General features: G+C 52.5%; 2 protein-coding genes across 3 annotated transcripts in view; both read left to right on the top strand.

Annotated features, from left to right (window-relative positions):
• The first annotated feature begins 467 nt into the window (after nucleotides 1-467).
• On the top strand, nucleotides 468-8,200 carry akap8l (A kinase (PRKA) anchor protein 8-like). Its single transcript, XM_068599572.1, has 14 exons — nucleotides 468-577; nucleotides 1,145-1,180; nucleotides 1,471-1,551; nucleotides 1,591-1,759; nucleotides 3,321-3,972; nucleotides 4,442-4,556; nucleotides 4,726-4,766; nucleotides 4,979-5,009; nucleotides 5,126-5,264; nucleotides 5,848-5,989; nucleotides 6,174-6,279; nucleotides 6,356-6,486; nucleotides 6,567-6,662; nucleotides 7,319-8,200. The coding sequence occupies exons 1-14, from the start codon at nucleotides 553-555 to the stop codon at nucleotides 7,799-7,801; spliced, it is 2,247 nt and encodes a 748-aa protein (XP_068455673.1). The 5' UTR covers nucleotides 468-552; the 3' UTR covers nucleotides 7,802-8,200.
• A 519-nt stretch (nucleotides 8,201-8,719) lies between these two features.
• The window catches only part of LOC137802024 (bromodomain-containing protein 4-like), a 14,004-nt gene continuing 566 nt past the window's right edge, over nucleotides 8,720-22,157 (top strand). Inside the window, exons 1-20 of one of the 2 annotated variants that reach the window (XM_068599535.1) lie at nucleotides 8,720-8,804; nucleotides 10,874-11,118; nucleotides 11,189-11,281; nucleotides 11,380-11,517; nucleotides 11,916-12,048; nucleotides 12,197-12,819; nucleotides 12,919-13,290; nucleotides 13,521-13,649; nucleotides 13,882-14,103; nucleotides 14,254-14,552; nucleotides 14,645-14,745; nucleotides 14,868-15,128; nucleotides 15,656-15,754; nucleotides 16,043-16,342; nucleotides 16,573-17,544; nucleotides 17,734-17,834; nucleotides 20,311-20,425; nucleotides 20,743-20,876; nucleotides 21,113-21,303; nucleotides 21,842-22,079. In XM_068599535.1, coding sequence (XP_068455636.1) covers nucleotides 10,933-11,118; nucleotides 11,189-11,281; nucleotides 11,380-11,517; nucleotides 11,916-12,048; nucleotides 12,197-12,819; nucleotides 12,919-13,290; nucleotides 13,521-13,649; nucleotides 13,882-14,103; nucleotides 14,254-14,552; nucleotides 14,645-14,745; nucleotides 14,868-15,128; nucleotides 15,656-15,754; nucleotides 16,043-16,342; nucleotides 16,573-17,544; nucleotides 17,734-17,834; nucleotides 20,311-20,425; nucleotides 20,743-20,876; nucleotides 21,113-21,303; nucleotides 21,842-22,079 — 4,707 coding nt within the window. In that variant the 5' untranslated portion in view covers nucleotides 8,720-8,804; nucleotides 10,874-10,932. Of the gene's footprint in view, nucleotides 8,805-9,258; nucleotides 9,407-10,873; nucleotides 11,119-11,188; nucleotides 11,282-11,379; nucleotides 11,518-11,915; nucleotides 12,049-12,196; nucleotides 12,820-12,918; nucleotides 13,291-13,520; nucleotides 13,650-13,881; nucleotides 14,104-14,253; nucleotides 14,553-14,644; nucleotides 14,746-14,867; nucleotides 15,129-15,655; nucleotides 15,755-16,042; nucleotides 16,343-16,572; nucleotides 17,545-17,733; nucleotides 17,835-20,310; nucleotides 20,426-20,742; nucleotides 20,877-21,112; nucleotides 21,304-21,841; nucleotides 22,080-22,157 lie in introns of those variants that run through there. The other variant, XM_068599536.1, reaches the window with a different exon arrangement.

Genomic DNA, 22,157 nt, shown 5'->3' with positions numbered 1-22,157 from the left:
GGGTTCAGGTCCAAGGGTTCCGGTCCAGGGATAAGGTCCAGGGTTCAGGAGGAGGAGGAGGAGGAGGAAGAGGAGGAGGAGGGTTCAACTTCCTCTGCCTCTCTGAGTGTTTTTTCATCTTCAGGTTCAGATATGAGCTGCTGGCTCCCGAAGTAGGAAAGTAACAAAGGAACAGTTCCCCTTGAGCTTGTGTAAGTAACTCAATAAACAAATGTTTGTCAATCAAAGATAACAAACATGCAACAAAATATGTTTTTCATATATATATATATATATATATATATATATATATATATATATATATATATATATATATATATATATATATATATATATAAATATCTGGAGTTAGGGTTAAATAATGTGATCACCTTAACCCATTGTTTAATTTAGTTTAGATATATTATGTTACGCGGTGACGTCACGAGGCCCTGGGGGGGTCACGTGACATTTTCCGGCATCGGGACATCTCGTCTCTGGATCTCGACCTGAAGGAGCTGCGAACAGTTCCGGACCTTTGACCCGTTTGGATCGGACTCGCGGCGCGGCACCATGGACGGCAGGAGCTACGGTTCAGGTACCGAACACACCTGCGCTGCGCGCGCACCACCGCGGTCTCGTTTATGAGTCTTTGTTGCCGGGGAAACATCCTGCTAGCGGTTAGCTGCTAACAAAGACGGGTTAGCTCGCCGCTAGCTGCTAGCGTGTCATTCAGCTGCTATTTGCGGTCATTTAGTGAAAGAACAAGAGTTATTGTAGTTAATGAATTCACGTCTGAACAAACGGAAAGAACCGTTTATAACACTTCCGCTCGTTAGCTTCGCGTAAAGTAAGCTAGGTTTATCCACTAGGCTATTGCTATGCTAACGATGCTTGGCGGCTTAAATGAGCCCTTCTGTTGAAATAGTCAGTGTGGAGAAAAAATACTTTTAGTAATAAAATGGCTGACGTGTTGTAACATTAATAATCACTTGTAGAACCCTAGAGAACCAGGTTCTGATCATGACCTGTAGAACCCTACAGAACCGGGTTCTGCTCGTAGTAAATGTCAGTAAAGATACACATTAAACCGTAACAACAGTAAACAACAACAGTACTTTAAGGTTCCGTGCATTACGATGACGTCATGTATTCTGTGCTGCAGGTTATTCCAGCTGGGGGGGCGGGTCTGGCAGCAGAGGTGAGGAGTGTACTAATACACACTATGTACTACTACACACTTTATACTACTACTGTGTACTTTTGTATACCGTTAGCATCCCTTCTCGTACACTTTATGTATTTGTTTACCTCTTTGCTCTTGTTGCTCTTTACCTTGTTACATGTTTATACTATTATATTTTATTCTCTTGTAAACTTTGATCAGAACACCTTAGGTTCCTTCGGTTCCATAGGTTTTATAGGTTCCTTAAGGCTTAATGAGGTTCTGTTTTCTGTTCTTGGAGTTTATGTTGTTTGATTCCTTGTCAGGTTCTGGTGGCTTTGACCTGTATGGGGGGGGCTATAAAGACTCCACGTCCGGGCTCGGGGGCTATGGAGGAGGCGGAGGCGGTGGAGGAGGAGGCGGTGGAGGAGGAGGCGGTGGAGGAGGAGGCGGTGGAGGAGGAGGCGGCGGCGGCCACATGAAGAGAGGCCTTTCTGGAGCGTCGCTGCTCTCGTCCACCGGCACCAACGCGGATGCCGTCATCGCTAAGATCAACCAGCGGCTGGACATGCTGACCCAGCTGGAGGGCGGACTGAAAGGGACCCGGGCCGACAGGTAGCCACGCCCCCTTTCTCTCTGTTTCATGCTACATGTTTAATGCCACATGTTTCATGCTACACGTTAATGCTACATGTTTTATGCCATATGCTACATGTAAATGCTACACGCTTCATGCCACATGTTTCATGCTACACGCTTCATGCCACATGTTGAATGCCAGACGCTTCATGCCACTTGTTGAATGCTACACGCTTCATGCCACTTGTTGAATGCTACACGCTTCATGCCACTTGTTGAATGCTACACGCTTCATGCCACTTGTTTAATGCTACACGCTTCATGCCACACGTTTAATGCTACACGCTTAATGCCACACGTTTAATGCTACACGCTTAATGCCACATGTCTAATGCTACACGCTTCATGCCACACGTTTAATGCTAGACGCTTCATGCCACTTGTTGAATGCTACACGCTTCATGCCACTTGTTTAATGCTACACGCTTCATGCCACACGTTTAATGCTACACGCTTAATGCCACACGTTTAATGCTACACGCTTAATGCCACATGTCTAATGCTACACGCTTCATGCCACACGTTTAATGCTACACGCTTCATGCCACACGTTTAATGCTACAGGCTTCATGCCACACGTTTAATGCTACACGCTTCATGCCACACATTTAATGCTACACGCTTCATCCCTCGGCTGCACACGTGTATATTATGATATTCATAGTTAACCTGGCGATGCGTTCACAGACTTCATGTTAAACAGAAGAGCCGCTGGGTTTGTTTCTCTCATGGAGACTCGGCAGCTCGGCTTCGCGTCTCCAGGAAGTAGCTTTCATTCACCGTAGCGATAATGAACCAGAAACACGACTCCTCCAGGCACCGACCCAGTAGCTTTAAGGGTTAGCGGTCGGTTAGCGGTCGGTTAGCGGTCAGTTAGCGGTCGGTTAGCTTAAACCAACAAGCCGCTCGCATTCTGCCGAAGCTTCGAGCTCCGCGAGCTCCGATTGGGAAGAGAACGTTGTTGTGGTTCCTTTAAACGCCTCGGCCGTGTGGAAGTGCATGACCTCACCCTCACACGTGAAGCCGGTCCATCTCCACCTCTTTGTCTCCATCTGTTCCCACGCCGCTCTCCTCCATGTGACCCCACTGTGTTCTGGCTCCAGGCGGCGCCAGAGAGGAGAACTCGCTGGCGTTCGCTGGAGTTTGATTCTCGAAGGCCGGTCGGGCCGATGTGTTTACCAAAGACCAGCTGCCGGTTCTGACGGACCCCGGTCCCGTCTGTGCTCGGCTCTCGGCCTAAGAAACTGCATTTCCTTTTTTAATCTGCAGCGTCCAGTCTGAACGAGGTGGTTCGAGCTTCTGTAAACGTAACCATAAGAGAGCTATGTTTTATACGCCAGACCACCAGTGTTCACTTGATTTGGATCATCAATGTCCGGACCGGGTTCTGAAGTGCAGCTGACGAGGGGAAGCGAGCCGGCGGAGGAGAAGGACCAGCGGGTGGAGAAATCCCAAACCCGACTGCCTCCCTTTCTCTGCTGGTCTCTGCTGGTCTCTGCTGGTCCCTACCAACCCTCTCCCTCCTCCCCCCCCGCAGGTACGACCACTACGAGTCCTTCGACTCGCGCTCCTCCGCGCTCGCCTCCTCCCGAGATCTCTACAGATCTGGCGGCGGCGGCGGTAGCTACGGCTATGGCGACGGCCGCGAGGACAACATGCTGCTGAGTCAGCGAGGCGGCTCCGGCTTCGGAGGGGGCGTTGGGCTAGGGGGCGGCGGAGGAGGGGGAGGCGGCTTTGACAGCCCCGCCTCCTCCTATGGAGTCGCTAAGATGCGACAGAATATGAGGGAGTCCTTCAACAGTGGCCAGGGAGGAGGCTCTGGAGGCGGAGGATGGCCCGGAGCGGGCCGGCGGTCCCCCCGAAGGGGTGGCAGTGCCGGGGGTCGAGGAGCTGGCGGAGGAGGCGGAGGAGGCGGAGGAGGCTTTGGAAGCCGCAGGTCCGAGCCCACTCCTCTAGGCGGAGGCGGCGGCGGGCGGGGCGGCGGCAGCGGTGGCCAGTCCCACCGCGGCCGCTCTCCTGGAGGTGGTAGAGGAAAGCTCCCATCCCTCCTGTCCAACCGCATGTACCCCGAGACCGGGGGCTTCCATCAGGGCCCCGCCCCCCGAGGGCCTCACGACTTCCCCGGGAGGCACTTTGGAGGCGGCCCGCGGGCCGGCCGCCAGCGGGGCCGCAAGAGACCCCTCAACAAAGTAAGTACCTCCGGCCAAACGAGAGCCCCTCTCCCATTCCCTCCTGTTGCAAATAACCACTGCTGAAGGGGCCAGCTCTTATTTAATGTGCTCACTAAACCCCTCCCACTTTTTACTACAGTCAAAGCAAGCGAGGGCCCAGAGTGCTAAAAGCAAGCGAGGGCCCAGAGTGCTAAAAGCAAGCGAGGGCCCAGAGTGCTAAAAGCAAGCGAGGGCCCAGAGTGCTAAAAGCAAGCGAGGGCCCAGAGTGCTAAAAGCAAGCGAGGGCCCAGAGTGCTAAAAGCAAGCGAGGGCCCAGAGTGCTTCCCTCTGTGGGTTTGAGTCTCGCTCTCCTCTCTTTGGCCTCGGTCTTAAGACTGGAACACACAGCAGCTCTTGCTGACGAGTTGCCTCTGAGCGGCGTTGAGTGCAGAATGTGGTTGTGTTGCCCGCGTTGCCGTCGCCGCAGGTGTTGACGTGTGCGCTGCAGCAGGTGAAGCCGCCGCGGGACGTCCAGAAGAAGAGGAAGCAGATGCTCACGGCCGCCGACGAGCCAGAGTCCAAGATGAACCGGACGGAGAGCGCAGAGGCCGACGCCACTCAGGGTACTTCAACTAGTGTGTGTGTGTGTGTGTGTGTGTGTGTGTGTGTGTGTGTGTGTGTGTGTGTGTGTGTGTGTGTGTGTGTGTGTGTGTGTGTGTGAGGGAGAGTGTGACAATATGTATACATGCATGCTTACAACAACTGATGATTTTTTTAAAACTTTTGTTCCAGCGCCAGCGGAGAAGAACGGCGATGACGGGGAACCGAAGGCGGTGAGTGGATTCTGATTCTTCAAAATGAGTTTTGTTGTCGCGTGAACGTGAAGTCCTCCTCAAGTTCACGGCGGCGCCTTCACCTCCTGCGCTCCCGCTGAGCGACAGGAAGTTGATGCCGTACGGTGATGTTGACAGCTGGTCACGCGGTGACGTGTGTCTGCGGGTCGGACCTGCAGGTTTCTGTGAAACTAAAGTGTGTGTTTCAACAGGAGGCCACTGCTGCAGCAGCCGGAGGTCAAGGTGAGCTCGGCCACAGGATGCAGTCTGTCATCAGCTGCTCCTCACGCAGAACCAAGCAGAACCCAGCAGAACCCTCTGGTGGCCATCTTGCCTCACCGCTCGTTCTTTGTGCTCAGATTCACCACCACCACAACAACAACAACAACAGGAGGAAGAAGAGGAGGAGGAGGAGGAGAGTCAACAGGACAAACAGACGCCGACCCAAAGTCAGGACAAGCACCCCAAGATGAGGAAGAGGCGGGGCTTCCTGGAGAGGTGAGGCTCCTACAACCAATCAGAAATACACAGACTCATCTGGACACTGACGGCACCTCCGGGTCCAAACACTGACCTCTGCAAGCATTTAGCTCCTCCTTCTGCACTCGGAGAGGGAGGAGGAGCAGGGAGGAGGTGCTGGTGTACCATCAGGTTTACTAGAGGAGGAGCAGGGAGGAGGTGCTGGTGTACCAGCAGGTTTACTAGAGGAGGAGCAGGGAGGAGGTGCTGGTGTACCAGCAGGTTTACTAGAGGAGGAGCAGGGAGGAGGTGCTGGTGTACCAGCAGGTTTACTAGAGGAGGAGCAGGGAGGAGGTGCTGGTGTACCAGCAGGTTTACTAGAGGAGGAGCAGGGAGGAGGTGCTGGTGTACCAGCAGGTTTACTAGAGGAGGAGCAGGGAGGAGGTGCTGGTGTACCAGCAGGTTTACTGGACTTCATTCTGTTGTTTCTTTGCATTGAGACTAAAGATGTATTTGTCCATGAAATGTAGAGTATGTAAAGATCTCCTCCTCCTCTTCTTCCTCCTGCCCCTCCTCCTTCCCCCTCTTCCCACTCTTCCTCCTCCTCCTCCTCCTCATCCAGGGTGATGTTTGCCTGCTCCGTCTGTAAGTTCCGTTCCTTCTACAAAGAGGAGATGGAGACTCACCTGGACAGCCGCTTCCACAAGGACCACTTCAAGTTCCTGTCAGGCCAGCTGTCCAAGCCCACCACGGACTTCCTGCAGGTGTGTGTGTGTGTGTGTGTGTGTGTGTGTGTGTGTGTGTGTGTGTGTTTTCAAGAAAAAGAAGTAAGCATTTTCCTAAAAAGGAATATAATGATTTCTATTGATTTATTTCTAAATGTGTGTGAGTCTGTGACCTGCAGTGTGATACAGACTTTGTGTTGTTGTTGTTGTTGTTGTTGTTTAGGAGTATCTGCAGAACAAGTTTAAGAAGACGGACCAGCGAGTCGGCCAGCTGGAAAACCACAGTGCTGCAATCTGTCAGGTGTACAAGGAGCAGGACCTCACCAGGGGTAAGAGAGAGTACATCATATGTTTGTATGTGTTTGTATGTATTCGTACATGGATGAACATGGCCGCTCCTCATAGATCTGGGTATGGAGCACTTCATGAGGAAGGTGGAGGCCGCTCACTGCGCCGCATGCGACCTGTTCATCCCGATGCAGCCGCACCTCATCCAGAAGCACGTCAAGTCTCCAGACCACAACTACAACAGGAAGGTAGCGGCGAGGCTAGCTTAGCTTAGCATAACGTTGTCTTAAGGATTCCTACTAATCTGCTTTGTGTTCTGTGGCCCAAGAGGGTGATGGAGCAGTCCAAGAGGGCGAGTCTGTCCGTCGCCCGCAGCATCCTGAACCACAAGCTGATCGGCAAGAAGCTGGAGGTCTACCTCAAGGTGCGTTCACTGTCACGGGCTTTACAGCCGCCTCAAGGTGCGTTCACTGTCACGGGCTTTACAGCCGCCTCAAGGTGCGTTCACTGTCACGGGCTTTACAGCCGCCTCAAGGTGCGTTCACTGTCACTGTCACGGGCTTTACAGCCGCCTCAAGGTGCGTTCACTGTCACGGGCTTTACAGCCGCCTCAAGGTGCGTTCACTGTCACTGCCTTTACAGCCGCCTCGTGGTGCGTTCACTGTCACTGCCTTTACAGCCGCCTCGTGGTGCGTTCACTGTCACTGCCTTTACAGCCACCTCGTGGTGCGTTCACTGTCACTGCCTTTACAGCCGCCTCGTGGTGCGTTCACTGTCACTGCCTTTACAGCCACCTCGTGGTGCGTTCACTGTCACTGCCTTTACAGACGCCTCGTGGTGCGTTCACTGTCACTGCCTTTACAGCCGCCTCGTGGTGCGTTCACTGTCACTGCCTTTACAGCCGCCTCGTGGTGCGTTCACTGTCACTGCCTTTACAGCCACCTCGTGGTGCGTTCACTGTCACTGCCTTTACAGACGCCTCGTGGTGCGTTCACTGTCACTGCCTTTACAGACGCCTCGTGGTGCGTTCGCTGCCGGTAGGCTTCAGGGGTGTGTTCTAAAGTTCTTTGTCCCCGGCAGGGAGAGAACCCATTCACCGGTAACCATGACGACCCAGAGGACTCCATGGTGATGGACGTGTCGGAGCTGGAGCTGACCAGCGAGACGGCGCCGGAGGAAGAGGAAGGCCGTCACGATGAAGCAGCAGAGACCACCACAACAACTGCTGCAGCCGTAGAGGAGGAAAAGATGGAGGAGGGGCCGGCGGCTGAAGAGGAGGCGGGACTAGAGGAGGTGGGACTAGAGGAGGAGGCGGGGCTAGAGAAGGAGGCGGGACTAGAGGGCGAAGCTGAAGCAGCAACGATGGCCGTAAAGGAGGAAAAGATGGAGGGGAACCAGGAAGAGGAGGAGGAGGGGTTTGAGGTGGAGGAGGAAGAGGAGGAGGGATACGTGGTGCACGACGAGGTCGGCGAGGAGGCGCTGCTGGGCGAGGAAGAGGAGGAGGAGGAGGGAGTCGAGGCAGCAGAGGGAGAGGAAGAGGAAGGAGACAAGAAAGATGAATGACTTTAGCAGTGACTCCTCCCCCTCATTAAATAACACGCTGTCCCATGTCTGACTCCTCCCCCTTGTTGTCCCACATCTCCTCTCCTTTTTATTCGTCATACTAAATACTTTGCGATGCGTTCAGGCTCGGCTCTGTGAAAACGAGCGCCGGCTGCAGGTTGTCGCTGATGAACTTCAGATCATTTCTTTCTTCCTGGATTCTGTTTCTTGTGCCTTTTTTATTCTTTGCGGTGAAGGCATTTCTTCTTTGTGGATCATGTGAGGCCGTCGCGCTCCTGCAGCGTCCCAGGTGAGCCACACCTGCAGGACCCGTTTGGAACATTTAGCATTTAGACATTATTATCGTCTCTGTGAAGAAATAAACCCGTTCAATAAATCACTGTTTTCATTCAGATTTCATCTTGTGTCTTTTTAACAAGAGTATTGTCCCTTTTTAAATGTGATATCAGCTAGTATGAGTTCTGTTAAAATAAATATCAAGGTTACCTCAAACGTTAAAATGATGTATAAAATATCTAGTTATCGCTGATTTGACTTATTATTACGGGATGTTAAAGTCTTAACTTTAACATCATATATGTTCTGATGTATTTAAATATATCATGAACACATGTAGTTTTATCTCGATCATAATCAGTTTCAATAGAAATTATGATCCAACTTATTTATTTAGGAAAAAAGGATCTCAACATGTTTTATCTCTGATTTTACGTAAATATATACATTTCAATACATATAACAACATAACTACGTATATACACATATGCAGCAAAAAGTAATCATTTAATAACAATGTATCATTTTCATGATAAACATGTTTCATTGCGTCATTGGGCGATGTTGCGTGATGTTACTCGGAGGGGAGGGGGTGACGTCACTTCGGCTGACAGCCTGCGTCCTGCCTCCTGTGCGTCTGACGTCACCACCGGACGTCGAACGGGACTGTTTGTTCTGGATTTGGGGCGAGGAAGGTCTGCGCAGCGCTGACAGGCGACCGAAGAAGGTAACGCCATGACTCTAATCCTCCCTCCGGCGGCCATTGGTTTACCGGACGGCGGCGGGGAGCCGCGGGGATCCGGTGAAACGGCCCCAGTGGCCGTCGGGGGGGCGTATTTTGCGCGCGCTGTCAATGCGCTTCTGCCAGCGGAGCGCGAGCTGTTCCCCCCGCAGGCCTCGCGCCGGTTCGGGCGCCCGAGAGCGACGTTTCCCCTTTTGTTGTTGTTTGCGTGTGTTTTAAAATGGCGGGTCCGGGTGTCCTCTCGCTGCTCGGTCTTCCGTGTCTACTCGCGGCCGCGTGGCGCTCGCGCTGTCAGGCGTGCGCGTTCGGCCGCAGGTCGCGCTCGAGCTAAGCAGCTAGCCGCTCGGCTGTTTGTTTGTAGCCTCCGCAGGCCGAATTCGCGACGCGAGTTACGTCCTCGCGGCTGCGCAGTTTACGCGCGATGGCGCAGGAGCTCCCGTGACTGAACGGGACGTACGTACGTAGGTTACGTACGTACGTCGTATTCTGAGAGGCCGTTTAGGTGCGTAGCTGTCAGTGGACATGGCGGCTATCTGACGCGGAAGGTTAGAGGAAGAGGAAGAATACAGGTCGTCTTCATGTTCACGGTTTGTGATTTAAAGAGAGAAAGTGACGTAAAAGTCACGACGCTTGGTAGTCTGTTCACGTTACCGGGAGCTACGTCATACGGGAGCAAGATGGCTGATAGGTGTTGTGGAATAATTCATTTACGTGCCAAAGTCACGTGACGTTGAGTCGTTTTATTTAAATCAGCTGCGACATCAGTGTGTATGTACGACAGTCGGTGGTTGAAGAAGTATTCACGTACGTTACTGCAGTAAAAGTACAAATACCACACGAGACAATATTCCACGACACGAGTCCTGTTTCAGAAGTACTGATCTGTACTATGTTTTATACCCGGATGTTTTTGGGTTCATACTCCTGCTGAATTAATGTGTGCTGGCCTGTTCCTCCTTTTATTTCCTGCTTCTACAGAAAGTACAATACCTACCTCACGACTGCTATATCTACTGTACAATACCTACTGCACGAGTACAATACCTACTGTACATGTACAATACCTACCTCACGAGTACAATACCTACTGTACATGTACAATACCTACCTCACGAGTACAATACCTACCAAAGAATAAAAGTACAATACCTACCTCACGAGTACAATACCTACCGTACATGTACATTACCTACCAGAGAATAAAAGTACAATGCCTACCTCATGAGTACAATACTGTACAATAAAGTACAATACCTACAGTATGAGTACAATACCAACTGTACATACATGTACCATGTCATACAGTACCATACAATGAAAGTACGATACCTATCGTACAAGTACAATATCTACCTCTGAATTGTAGTACAATACAGAGTATGAATACCTGTGAATTGTAGTACAGTACAGAGTATGAATACCTCTGAGATGTAGTACAGTAGAAGTGTCTTGCGATACAGAGGTCTGGAAGCTTGTTAACAGCAGTTGTATAGTTGTGTCAGATGTCTGGATCTGAAACTGTCAGAGAAACAAGCTGAGCTAACGTTAGCTTCAGAGTGAGAGACACGAAGCAGCAGAAAATGACTTGCTGTATGTCTAAGACATATTTAAGTTTGGTGGATGTCTTAGCTCTTTGGTGGAAGAAGTTCAGCACTGGGGGAGGAACATGTCGGCCTGAAGGCGAGCAGCTCTGCTCTTTGTTGGTCATGACCTTTGAGCTTCTCTATCAAAAGACTTCTAGATACGGTGAAGGCTGAAGGTCAAGGTTCAGTGCGTTCCCCCATAAAGCCTCACACACCTCTCAGCTACTAGCTGGTCTTAGTCATAGAGTCGAGATGTAAAGTTATTGATCCTGATTGTTCTGTCAAACGTTAACCACCAATTTGTGGATTGTTTTGATTCTAAATGAAGCCCAGACATACGGTCCAACATTCAAGTGAAATGACCTGTATTGACTCTGTGATGGTGAACGTTAGCGACACTGTGATTGGATTACTATAATCCGTGACACTAGTGATGATGCGTGTCGTGGTTCTGGTCCTATCGCCCCTCAGAGACCCGAGTGAGGACCGTCATGGCGTGAGGGCGGCCCCCCGTCCCAACTGCTCCCGCCATGTCCTATCCGCTCAAACTACCGGCTCAGCCACTGCAACCGTCCTCTCTGGCGGCTATGGGAGACGGGCCGGAGGCCGGCGGCAGCCAGCGCCTCCCCTCCGGGCCCCCGGCCCTGGCCTTCAACGTCCCGCAGCCCGAAATATGGAACCCCTCCCGCCCCAAACGGCAGACCAACCAGCTGCAGGTACCAGTCCTCTGCTTGTAAACCCGTGTGTTCAATAGCCTCCTTTGTGACGCCGCTCTGTTTGTTTCAGTTCCTGCTCAAAGAGGTGCTGAAGACGCTGTGGAAGCACCAATTCGCGTGGCCCTTCCAGGCTCCCGTAGACGCCATCAAGCTCGGCCTGCCCGTGAGTGTTGACATGCTTCACGCCCTCGTGACGTTCTCGAGACGTTCCTCCCTGAAGGACTAGTTTTATAGTTTCTAACGAGACGTTCCTCCCTGAAGGATTACTACAAGATCATCAAGATCCCGATGGACATGGGAACCATCAAGAAACGTCTGGAGAACCATTACTACTGGAACGCCCACGAGTGCATCCAGGACTTCAACACCATGTTCACCAACTGCTACATCTACAACAAGGTGTGTGTGTTTACGTGTGACTGTGTGTGTGTGTTAGGGTTGTGCCCGGTTTTAAATTTCAAAAACCTGTTAATCTTATAACTTTAGTTATGTTCTAACTTTAGACATGGTTACAACTTAAGTCATGGTTATAAGTTACGCTAAAAACCAATGCTCTTTAACAGGCAAAATAACAACAATTTGTACCACTAATAATTATCCATTCATAAAATTACACCGCCAAACTGCAGGCTGGGTACAGCTCACACTGTCAGGAAACTCATAAAAAAACAGGAAGTGACTTCCGGTCTGTCACCACCAGAATCTTACAAAATACTGCGACATGAATTTTTGGCCATACCGCCCAGCCAGTGTGTGTGTGTTCATGTGTGACTGTGTGTGTTTACGTGTGCGTTTAGCCCGGTGATGACATCGTCCTGATGGCGGAGGCCCTGGAGAAGGTCTTCCTCCACAAGATCACGGAGATGCCGCAGGAGGAGACGGAGATCGCCGTGGTCACAAAAGGACGCCGCGGGGGCCGCCGGGAGCCAGGTACCGGTTTAGGATGTGGTGGGCGGGAGGGGCTTTGACATGTCAGTCACCTACGGCAGCCAACCAGCTCCTCCGGCGGCGGCCCCGGTCTGCCTCCTTGCGGTCGGAGCTGAGGTGGCTTGTTTTGATTCCCTCTTCCTCCCTCCAGGTCTGATCACTAAGTCGGACTCAGGCCAGGACTCGTCGTCGCCCTCCACCACCCCCCACACGCGGGGCTTCTCCTCCCCCTCGGCCGCGCCGCAGACCCGCACCCCTCAGGGCCCCCCCGCCCTGTCCCTGTCCCTGCCCCCACGGGTGCCGCCCACGCCCGCCTCCCACGACGCACCCCACCTGGGCCCCCCGTTCCCACGCTCGACACCGGACGTGCTGGCCCAGGGCGCGACGTCTGTACCCCCTCCAGCCCCGTCACACCCGGGCCTCCATCCAGCCCCGACACACCCGGGTCTCCACCCGGCCCCGACACACCCGGGTCTCCACCCGGCCCTGTCACACCCTGGACTCCACCCAGCCCCGACACACCCGGGTCTCCACCCGGCCCCGACACACCCGGGCCTCCATCCAGCCCCGACACACCCGGGTCTCCACCCGGCCCTGTCACACCCTGGACTCCACCCAGCCCCGACACACCCGGGTCTCCACCCGGGCCTCCACCCAGCCCCGACACACTTGGGCCTCCACCCGGCCCCGACACACTCGGGCCTCCACTTAGCCCCGACACACCCGGGCCTCCACCCGGCCCCGATGCTGCAGAGCCCCCCCGCCCTCATCAAGGTAAGGAGCAGCCGTTAGTGATTAGCACATTGATTTTCTGTCCTCAGAACCCGGTTTTTCCCTCATGAGCTGGTCTTCTAATCCGATCTGTTCCAACAGCAAAGAAAGAGCCAGAAGAGGAAAGCGGACACCACCACGCCCACGGCCAACGACCAGCTGAGCGAATGCTCGCCCGTCTCCGCCGAGGCCCGGCCGCGGCGGGAGAGCATTCGCCCGTCCAAGACGCCCAAAAAGGACACGTCGCAGCCAGACTCCCAGCACCACCTGGGAGGCGGGTTGGAGGCGCCGGGGACGGCGACCCAGAAGCGCCAGGAGCAGCTGCGCTACTGCGCACGCCTCGTCAGAGAGATGCTGTCCAAGAAACACGTGGGCTACGCCTGGCCCTTCTACAAGCCCGTCGACGTGAAAGCACTCAGCCTCCACGACTACCACGACATCATTAAGCACCCCATGGACCTCAGCAACATCAAGGTGATTCACCTGGAGAGGCGACCCAACACGTAGTCATACCTTACCTAGGGTTACAAGTTATGTTACAGGTAATATACGGTCGAAAAGAGGTTTCTTTGCTGAGTTATTTTAGCTTCACGCTAGTTGAATCAATATTTGGTTTCATGGATGCAGTTGCGTTGAGACGAAGGAAACTTTCCTTCAGCAACGCGGAGCTTTTACTTTATTGTTGTTTGTTTGTCTCCCTCCAGAAAAAGCTTGACAACAGGCAGTACAGAGACGCTCAGGAGTTTGCATCAGATGTCCGGATGATGTTCTCCAACTGTTACAAGTACAACCCCCCCGACCACGATGTGGTTGGCATGGCACGCAAATTACAGGTAATCAAGAAGTCTGATTCTACTTATAACCACAACCAGATTAAGATCCCTGCTAAACCACTACAGATGCATCGTATGATGTAATGGTGCTCAGCAGTAACAGTTCATACCCGGGTTTAGGAGTCACAGTTTGGTTCATACCCGGGTGTAAGAGTCACAGTTTGGTTCATACCCGGGTGTAAGAGTCACAGTTTGGTTCCTAGTGGAGCTCACCGTCCTGCATCCCCAACAGGACGTGTTTGAGATGCGTTTCGCCAAGATGCCGGACGAGCCGGAGGAGCCCGCCCCTGCTCCCGCCCCGTCGTCGGCACTCCACCCCGCCCCTTCCGCCCGACAAGCCCCGCCTCCTCCCGCCGTCTCGGAAGACGACAGTTCTAGTTCCTCCGAGTCGGAGTCTTCGGGGGGCGACTCGGAGCACGAGCGGCAGCACCGGTTGGCCGAGTTACAGGAACAGGTGAGAGGATGAGAAATGAATGAAGGGATGGAGGGAGGGAGGTGGGTGGACCCTCACCGAGCCATGGTGACTGAGCCACGAGCAAGATCTCTCCGTCTCTTAAGACCAAGTGTGTGTGTCTGTCTGTGTGTGTGTGTCTTTGTCCTCCAGCTGAAAGCTGTCCACGAGCAGCTGGCGGCACTCTCCCAGCCCCCGGCCAGCAAACCCAAGAAGAAGGAGAAAGATAGAGAGAAGGAGAAGGAAAAGGAGAGGGAGAAGGAAAGGGAGAAGAAAGAAAAGGAGAAGAAGAAAGAGAAGCACAAGAAGAAAATGGCGGCAGCAGCAGCGGCGGTGGCGGTGTTGGAGGAGCCCGCGGAGGCCCCTCCCCCCTCTGCGACGCTTCAGACCTCCAAGAAGATCAAGAGCGTCAAGGAGCCGATCGTTGTGAAGAAGGAGAGGAAGAAGCCCAGGTAAGTGGTGCCGGAGGCGGGGCGAGTGACGTAGCGCATTAGCGGCCCGGAGCTAATCTGATTGTGTGTTTATTTTTTTTGTCAATTCGCAGCAAGAAAGAAGCGGTGAAACCCAGCCGGCCGGCGGCCGCCCCGCCACCCGGTCCCACGCCGCTCGTCCCCTCGGCCTCGCTAGAGGCAGAAGATGAGCCGGGTACGTGAACGAGAGGAGAGATGTTCTTCTAAAATACCGTCATATGAATTTTTGGCTGTGCCGCCCAGCCCTACTTGAGCTCTTTTCTTTGTGTCCACCTGCTATAAATCCCCCCCCACTAGATGTGTTTGGGGGCGTGTCCGCCGACAGGGGCAAGCCCATGTCCTACGAGGAGAAGCGCCAGCTGAGCCTGGACATCAACAAGCTGCCCGGCGACAAGCTGGGCCGCGTGGTGCACATCATCCAGACACGAGAGCCCTCGCTGAAAAACTCCAACCCGGACGAGATCGAGATCGACTTCGAGACGCTAAAGCCCTCCACGCTAAGAGAGCTGGAGAAGTACGTCTCCAGCTGCCTCAAGAAGAAGAAGAAGACCCCGTCAGGTAGGTTTGTTGGAGGTTATGAATAAAGTTTCTCCTCCAGTACCCAGTAGAACATGTGATCAGTCTAACATGTGACCAGAAGTACATGACCGTGAGTGTGATGCCGCCCTCCTGTTTGTGCAATACGGATCCTGACTCATAGCCCTGAACGTCTTGTTCCTCCAGTCATTAAATGCGTAACAACGAGTTCATCCCGTCTCACGGCTTCGACACAAAAGACCGTCAGTTTAAATGTCAACGAAACGAACACGCCCCGATCTTAAAGGGGCAGTTTGGTGTTTAGTAGCCTGAGGGACTTCTGTGTATTATTACTAGAGTAGAAGGCATGATTTGCATCATGAGAACGTTATTGTGTACCTTCAGCCAGTACTCATGTTCACTGAGCAGAGCCTGAACACATCACGTACTTGAAGTGAACCTCTGCTGGTTCTCCGTTAGCTGTGCTGCTACCGTTACTAGCTCTCCTCCTGTTGGTTGCCCTCTGGACCGATGTGTTCTCAATCCTGCCCGATCCTGTTTGTTTGCAGGAGAGAAGCCTCTGGAGATGACGACCGTGACGAAGATGAAGACGGGATCCTCGTCTTCAGGCAGTAGCAACTCCTCTGACAGTGAAGACTCCGAGAATGGTAACGAATAGTTCTGGTTCCTGCGGTCCCGTTATTGTGTTTGGCCCGGCTATGCTGCCCGCCTCCCGCCCCCGTTGACAAAATCTCACGGCAAGGTTTTTAAAAAAACTTGGCAACTCTGACTATACTACTACTACTGCTACTACTATATTATACTACTACTACTATACTACTGTTAGTGCACAGGTTTTCAGTTCTTCAGCATATTCTATATTTCATCAGGTTCGTTTGTTGCTGTCGTACGCTGCTCATGACGATGAATATAATAAAGTGACCTTCGTCTTCCAGGGCTGGTTCCCAAGCTGCAGAAGAAAATCCCGACGATCAAGGAGCCCAAGCGGCTGCCCCACCTGTCCCTCAGTACCGCAGCCGGTCCGGTGCCCCCCCGGCCTCAGCCCCAGGTGCTCCAGTCCAAACCCCCCCCTGTCCCGTCTCTGGACTCGACCCAGCTGATGGGCTCTGGGTTCGATCCTCTGGCTCAGTTCATGAACCCTCACCTGCCGCGGTGCAACGCCGAGCCCAAAGCCGCCGCCGCGGCCCCCGAGACGCACCTGTTCCTTAACCAACACTCCGTCGCCCCGTCTCCAGGTGCGTACGCCTCGTGTTAGGATAATATATATTCCTTCAGGATTCGGTATTCATCGTGTACATTTTATGATTTTCAATAAATGTTTGAGTGAATATTGTTGATCTTCTCACAGGGTTTTTACACATCCTGACCAGTGGACTTCCATGACTTTTCACCATATAAGTCCTGGAAGTCCACTGGGCAGGATGTGCATGAACCCTGAACCAGCTCTTCTGGTCTCTCGTTGCAGCAATCCACAACGCTCTCCCGCAGCAACCGTCGAGGCCGAGCAACCGAGCGGCGGCGCTTCCTCCCAAACCCTCGCAGGCCCCCCCCCCATCTTCGCTGCCCTTCCTGCCTCTGACCCCCTCCCCCCAGCTTCAGCCCTCGCTGCCTCTCCCACAGCCCCGCCCCCGCGTCCCTTCGCCACCGTTGCACGGCATCCTGGGAACCCTCTCGGCCCAACCTCCCCAGGCCCTGCTGGAGGACGACGAGGAGCTGACGCTCGCTGGTTCCCAGACGCCGCCCCTCGCCCAAGTTCACAGCTTCTTGCAGTCGCTACAGGTTCGGTCCACGCCGCAAATGCAGCCGCCACACGTGCATGTGCCTGCGCAGGGCGCGTCCCAGCTGGTGCCGTCGGCGCAGGCCGTGACCACAAGCGGCCCCGCCTCGACACAGAGACACGGCTCAGGCCATGCCCACATGCGGCAGCCATTCCCTCCAGCGGCACCGTTCCCTCCAGCGGCACCGTTGCAGCAGCAGAAGGGGGCGGCGGCGGCCTTGCAGCTGCAGCCGAAGGTTCAGCCGATGCAGCCAAAGATTCAGCCGATGCAGCCGAAGGTTCAGCCGATGCAGCCGAAGGTTCAGCAGCTGCAGCCGAAGGTTCAGCAGCTGCAGCCGAAGGTTCAGCAGCTGCAGCCGAAGGTTCAGCAGCTGCAGCCGAAGGTTCAGCCGATGCAGCCGAAGGTTCAGCCGATGCAGCCGAAGGTTCAGCCGATGCAGCCGAAGGTTCAGCCGATGCAGCCGAAGGTTCAGCCGATGCAGCCGAAGGTTCAGCCGATGCAGCCGAAGGTTCAGCAGCTGCAGCCGAAGGTTCAGCCGATGCAGCCGAAGGTTCAGCCGATGCAGCCGAAGGTTCAGCCGATGCAGCCGAAGGTTCAGCCGATGCAGCAACTTCAGCAGCAGTCGTCGCCTCGCAGCAAGGCGGAGCCATTCCCAACAGGTAACGCACTTCTGTACCTGATGGAGAGCCTTCACACAATGGTTTTACGTCACAAAGACGGACACGTAGGCCTCCTAACCGAGAACAAGAGCCGCCGATTCAAGGGGACACATATTGAGTCGTTTGTGTCTCTTTTGTTTTGTGTGCCTGTGTCTCTGTTGTTTAATAGGAATGTTTTCTGTTTCCCAGGCTGCCTGCGTGAGACTTCGTCTCCCCGGATGATACATTCTCCTCAGATGTCTCAGTTTGATTCCATGGGACAGCACTCACCTTCTCAGACCAAGAAACACGTGAGTGAGCCACAACCACAGTCACAAGTCAACAAGGTCCTTTTTACCTTTTAGCTTACAATGAGCGCGATCAGAGCTATCCATCTATCGGAGGTATCCCTACCTCTGTCTGAACTATCCATACCTCTGTCTGAACTATCCCTACCTCTGTCTGAACTATCCCTACCTCTGTCTGAGCTATCCCTACCTCTGTCTGAGCTATCCCTACCTCTGTCTGAGCTATCCCTACCTCTGTCTGAACTATCCTACCTCTATCTGAACTACCCTACCTCTCTCTGAACTATCCATACCTCTGTCGGAACTACCCTACCTCTGTCTGAGCTATCCATACCTCTGTCTGAACTATCCATACCTCTGTCTGAACTATCCATACCTCTGTTTGAACTACCCTACCTCTGTCTGAACTATCCATACCTCTGTTTGAACTACCCTACCTCTGTCTGAACTATCCATACCTCTGTCTGAGCTATCCATACCTCTGTCTGAGCTATCCATACCTCTATCTGAACTATCCATACCTCTATCTGAACTATCCATACCTCTATCTGAACTATCCATACCTCTATCTGAACTATCCATACCTCTATCTGAACTATCCATACCTCTGTCTGAACTATCCATACCTCTGTCTGAGCTATCCATACCTCTGTCTGAGCTATCCATACCTCTGTCTGAGCTATCCATACCTCTGTCTGAGCTATCCCTACCTCTGTCTGAGCTATCCCTACCTCTGTCTGAACTATCCTACCTCTATCTGAACTACCCTACCTCTCTCTGAACTACCATACCTCTGTCTGAACTACCATACCTCTGTCTGAGCTATCCATACCTCTGTCTGAGCTATCCATACCTCTGTCTGAACTACCCTACCTCTGTCTGAGCTATCCATACCTCTGTCTGAACTATCCATACCTCTGTTTGAACTACCCTACCTCTGTCTGAACTATCCATACCTCTGTTTGAACTACCCTACCTCTGTCTGAACTATCCATACCTCTGTCTGAGCTATCCATACCTCTGTCTGAGCTATCCATACCTCTATCTGAGCTATCCATACCTCTATCTGAACTATCCATACCTCTGTCTGAACTATCCATACCTCTGTCTGAACTATCCATACCTCAGTCTGAACTATCCATACCTCAGTCTGAACTACCCTACCTCTGTCTGAACTATCCATACCTCTGTTTGAACTACCCTACCTCTGTCTGAACTATCCATACCTCTGTTTGAACTACCCTACCTCTGTCTGAACTATCCATACCTCTGTCTGAGCTATCCATACCTCTGTCTGAACTATCCATACCTCAGTCTGAACTATCCATACCTCTGTCTGAACTATCCATACCTCTGTCTGAACTATCCATACCTCTGTCTGAACTATCCATACCTCTGTCTGAGCTATCCATACCTCTGTCTGAACTACCCTACCTCTGTCTGAACTACCCTACCTCTGTCTGAACTACCCTACCTCTGTCTGAACTATCCATACCTCTGTCTGAACTATCCATACCTCTGTCTGAACTATCCATACCTCTGTCTGAACTATCCATACCTCTGTCTGAACTATCCATACCTCTGTCTGAACTATCCATACCTCTGTCTGAACTATCCATACCTCTGTCTGAGCTATCCATACCTCTGTCTGAACTATCCATACCTCTGTCTGAACTACCCTACCTCTGTCTGAACTATCCATACCTCTGTCTGAACTATCCATACCTCTGTCTGAACTATCCATACCTCTGTCTGAACTATCCATACCTCTATCTGAACTATCCATACCTCTGTCTGAGCTATCCATACCTCTGTCTGAGCTATCCATACCTCTGTCTGAACTACCCTACCTCTGTCTGAACTATCCATACCTCTGTCTGAACTATCCATACCTCTGTCTGAACTATCCATACCTCTGTCTGAACTATCCATACCTCTGTCTGAACTATCCATACCTCTGTCTGAGCTATCCATACCTCTGTCTGAGCTATCCATACCTCTGTCTGAACTACCCTACCTCTGTCTGAGCTATCCATACCTCTGTCTGAACTATCCATACCTCTGTCTGAACTATCCATACCTCTGTCTGAGCTATCCATACCTCTGTCTGAGCTATCCATACCTCTGTCTGAGCTATCCATACCTCTGTCTGAGCTATCCATACCTCTGTCTGAACTATCCATACCTCTGTCTGAACTATCCATACCTCTGTCTCAGCTATCCATACCTCTGTCTGAACTATCCATACCTCTGTCTGAACTATCCATACCTCTGTCTGAACCTATCTATTGATGTCTGTGGTTTGGGGACCTTTAGAAACTAGTACGCTTATCAATACTCTTATTGGTTGTTTTTGCCTGAGACTTGGAGAGTTCTTCATCTCCTGGACTCACATATAAACTACCTTGGAGAGTTCTTCATCTCCTGGAGTCACATATAAACTCGTTGGCCTCTGTCTCTTCTGGCCTCCCTCCTGTAGGACCAGAGGTCACAGCTGGTTGCGGTCAAAGAAGAGAAACCCTGCCTGTCGCCGGTCCTGCCGTCCTTCAGCCCGGCGGCGCGGCACGACGCACACAAACACGACGGCAAGCGCAGTGAGTCCACCAGGTTCAACCCGCTGCGCTGCATCGCGCCCATGAAGTCACCAGCAGCAGACATATTCCTTGTGGTGAAACACAAGCTGCGGTTCATGTTAACACGCTCAGCGTGTTCTCACTTCATGAAAGTTAGCTGTAGCATGTTGGTCAAATAAAACTGTTTTAACTTCGCACCTATATGGGGGCAGTTCTCAAAGTTCATGGTGTTCAAGTATGAACCACAACTGAGTTCTAATACTTGTGTTATTCTATATCCTTTTTTCAGAATGAAGCTGATAGTTCATAGCATAATTGATCCTCATTCTCGCCCTCAGGGTCGGACCTGAAGCTGTTGGACGGCTCCCGCGGCGCTCACCGCCTCCCAGAAGCCCCGGCAGCACTCTGCTCCCAGCAAGACCTCAAAGTCAAGCAAGAGCCCAAAACACCTGTCGCTCCAAAGAAGACTCAGGTGTGTTCCCACGCCATCACCTGTGGCTGTTTAGTGTCTCGTTGTGGCTGTTTAGTGTCTCTTTGTGGCTGTTTAGTGTCTCTTTGTGGCTGTTTAGTGTCTCGTTGTGTAGTTCAGTCTCGTTGTGTAGTTCAGTGTCTCGTTGTGTAGTTCAGTGTCTCGTTGTGTAGTTCAGTGTCTCGTTGTGTAGTTCAGTGTCTCGTTGTGTAGTTCAGTGTCTCGTTGTGTGTCCCCAGGAGGTGAAGCTGAAGAACATGGGCCCGTGGGCCAGCCTGGCTCAGAGGTCTCAGTCCACGCCGTCCTCCTCTCTGCGCTCCTCCAGCGACAGCTTCGAGCAGTTCAGACGAGCCGCCAGAGAGAAGGAGGAGCGGGAGAAGCAGCTGAAGGCTCAGGCGGAGCAGATCAGGAGGGAGCAGGAGAAGCTACGGTACGGAGCCGGGGGGTCGATACCGCAACTATGTACACCGCTATGTACACCGCAACTATGTACACCGCTATGTACACCGCTATGTACACCGCAACTATGTACACCGCTATGTACACCGCTATGTACACCGCAACTATGTACACCGCTATGTACACCGCTATGTACACCGCAACTATGTACACCGCTATGTACACCGCAACTATGTACACCGCTATGTACACCGCTATGTACACCGCAACTATGTACACCGGTATGTACACCGCAACTATGTACACCGGTATGTACACCGCTATGTACACCGCTATGTACACCGCAACTATGTACACCACTATGTACACCGCTATGTACACCACGTTTCACCAGTTACTGGAGAGGCTGCCATATATATCTATCTATCTGTCTATAGATATAGATATATATAATATAATATAGTATAGTATAGTGACTTAAGTGTGTATATAATATGGTATAGAGTATTGTGAGTACTGTTAAAGTATATAAACTGTTATCAGTGTATAAACTTGTGTGTTTTATCCAGTAACCGTGGTGATGACGATGACAGCGTGGAGCCGGCTCGTCGGTTGCAGGAAGATGGCCGCCGTCGCCAGGAGCAACAGCCACCGCTGGCCGCCACGTCTCCGGCCTCCACCCCGCCCACTCGCTCCCCGCAGGCTCCGCCCCCACAGCCGCAGGCTCCGCCCCCGCCCGCTGCGGCCGCTATCGACCAGCGGGAGATGGCGCGCCGCCGCGAGCAGGAGAGACGCCGGAGAGAGGCGGTACGCAACAACAACATGCTGACCTGTCACACACACCAGACTGTGATTTCACCTGTTAGCTAGCGTGTACTAATACAC

This window comes from Clinocottus analis, unplaced genomic scaffold (genome assembly GCF_023055335.1).
Source record: "Clinocottus analis isolate CAN_PGR_092001 unplaced genomic scaffold, fCliAna1.0.p SCAF_48, whole genome shotgun sequence".
Lineage (NCBI taxonomy): Eukaryota > Metazoa > Chordata > Actinopteri > Perciformes > Cottidae > Clinocottus > Clinocottus analis.
This window is presented reverse-complemented; position numbering and strand designations above follow the sequence as displayed.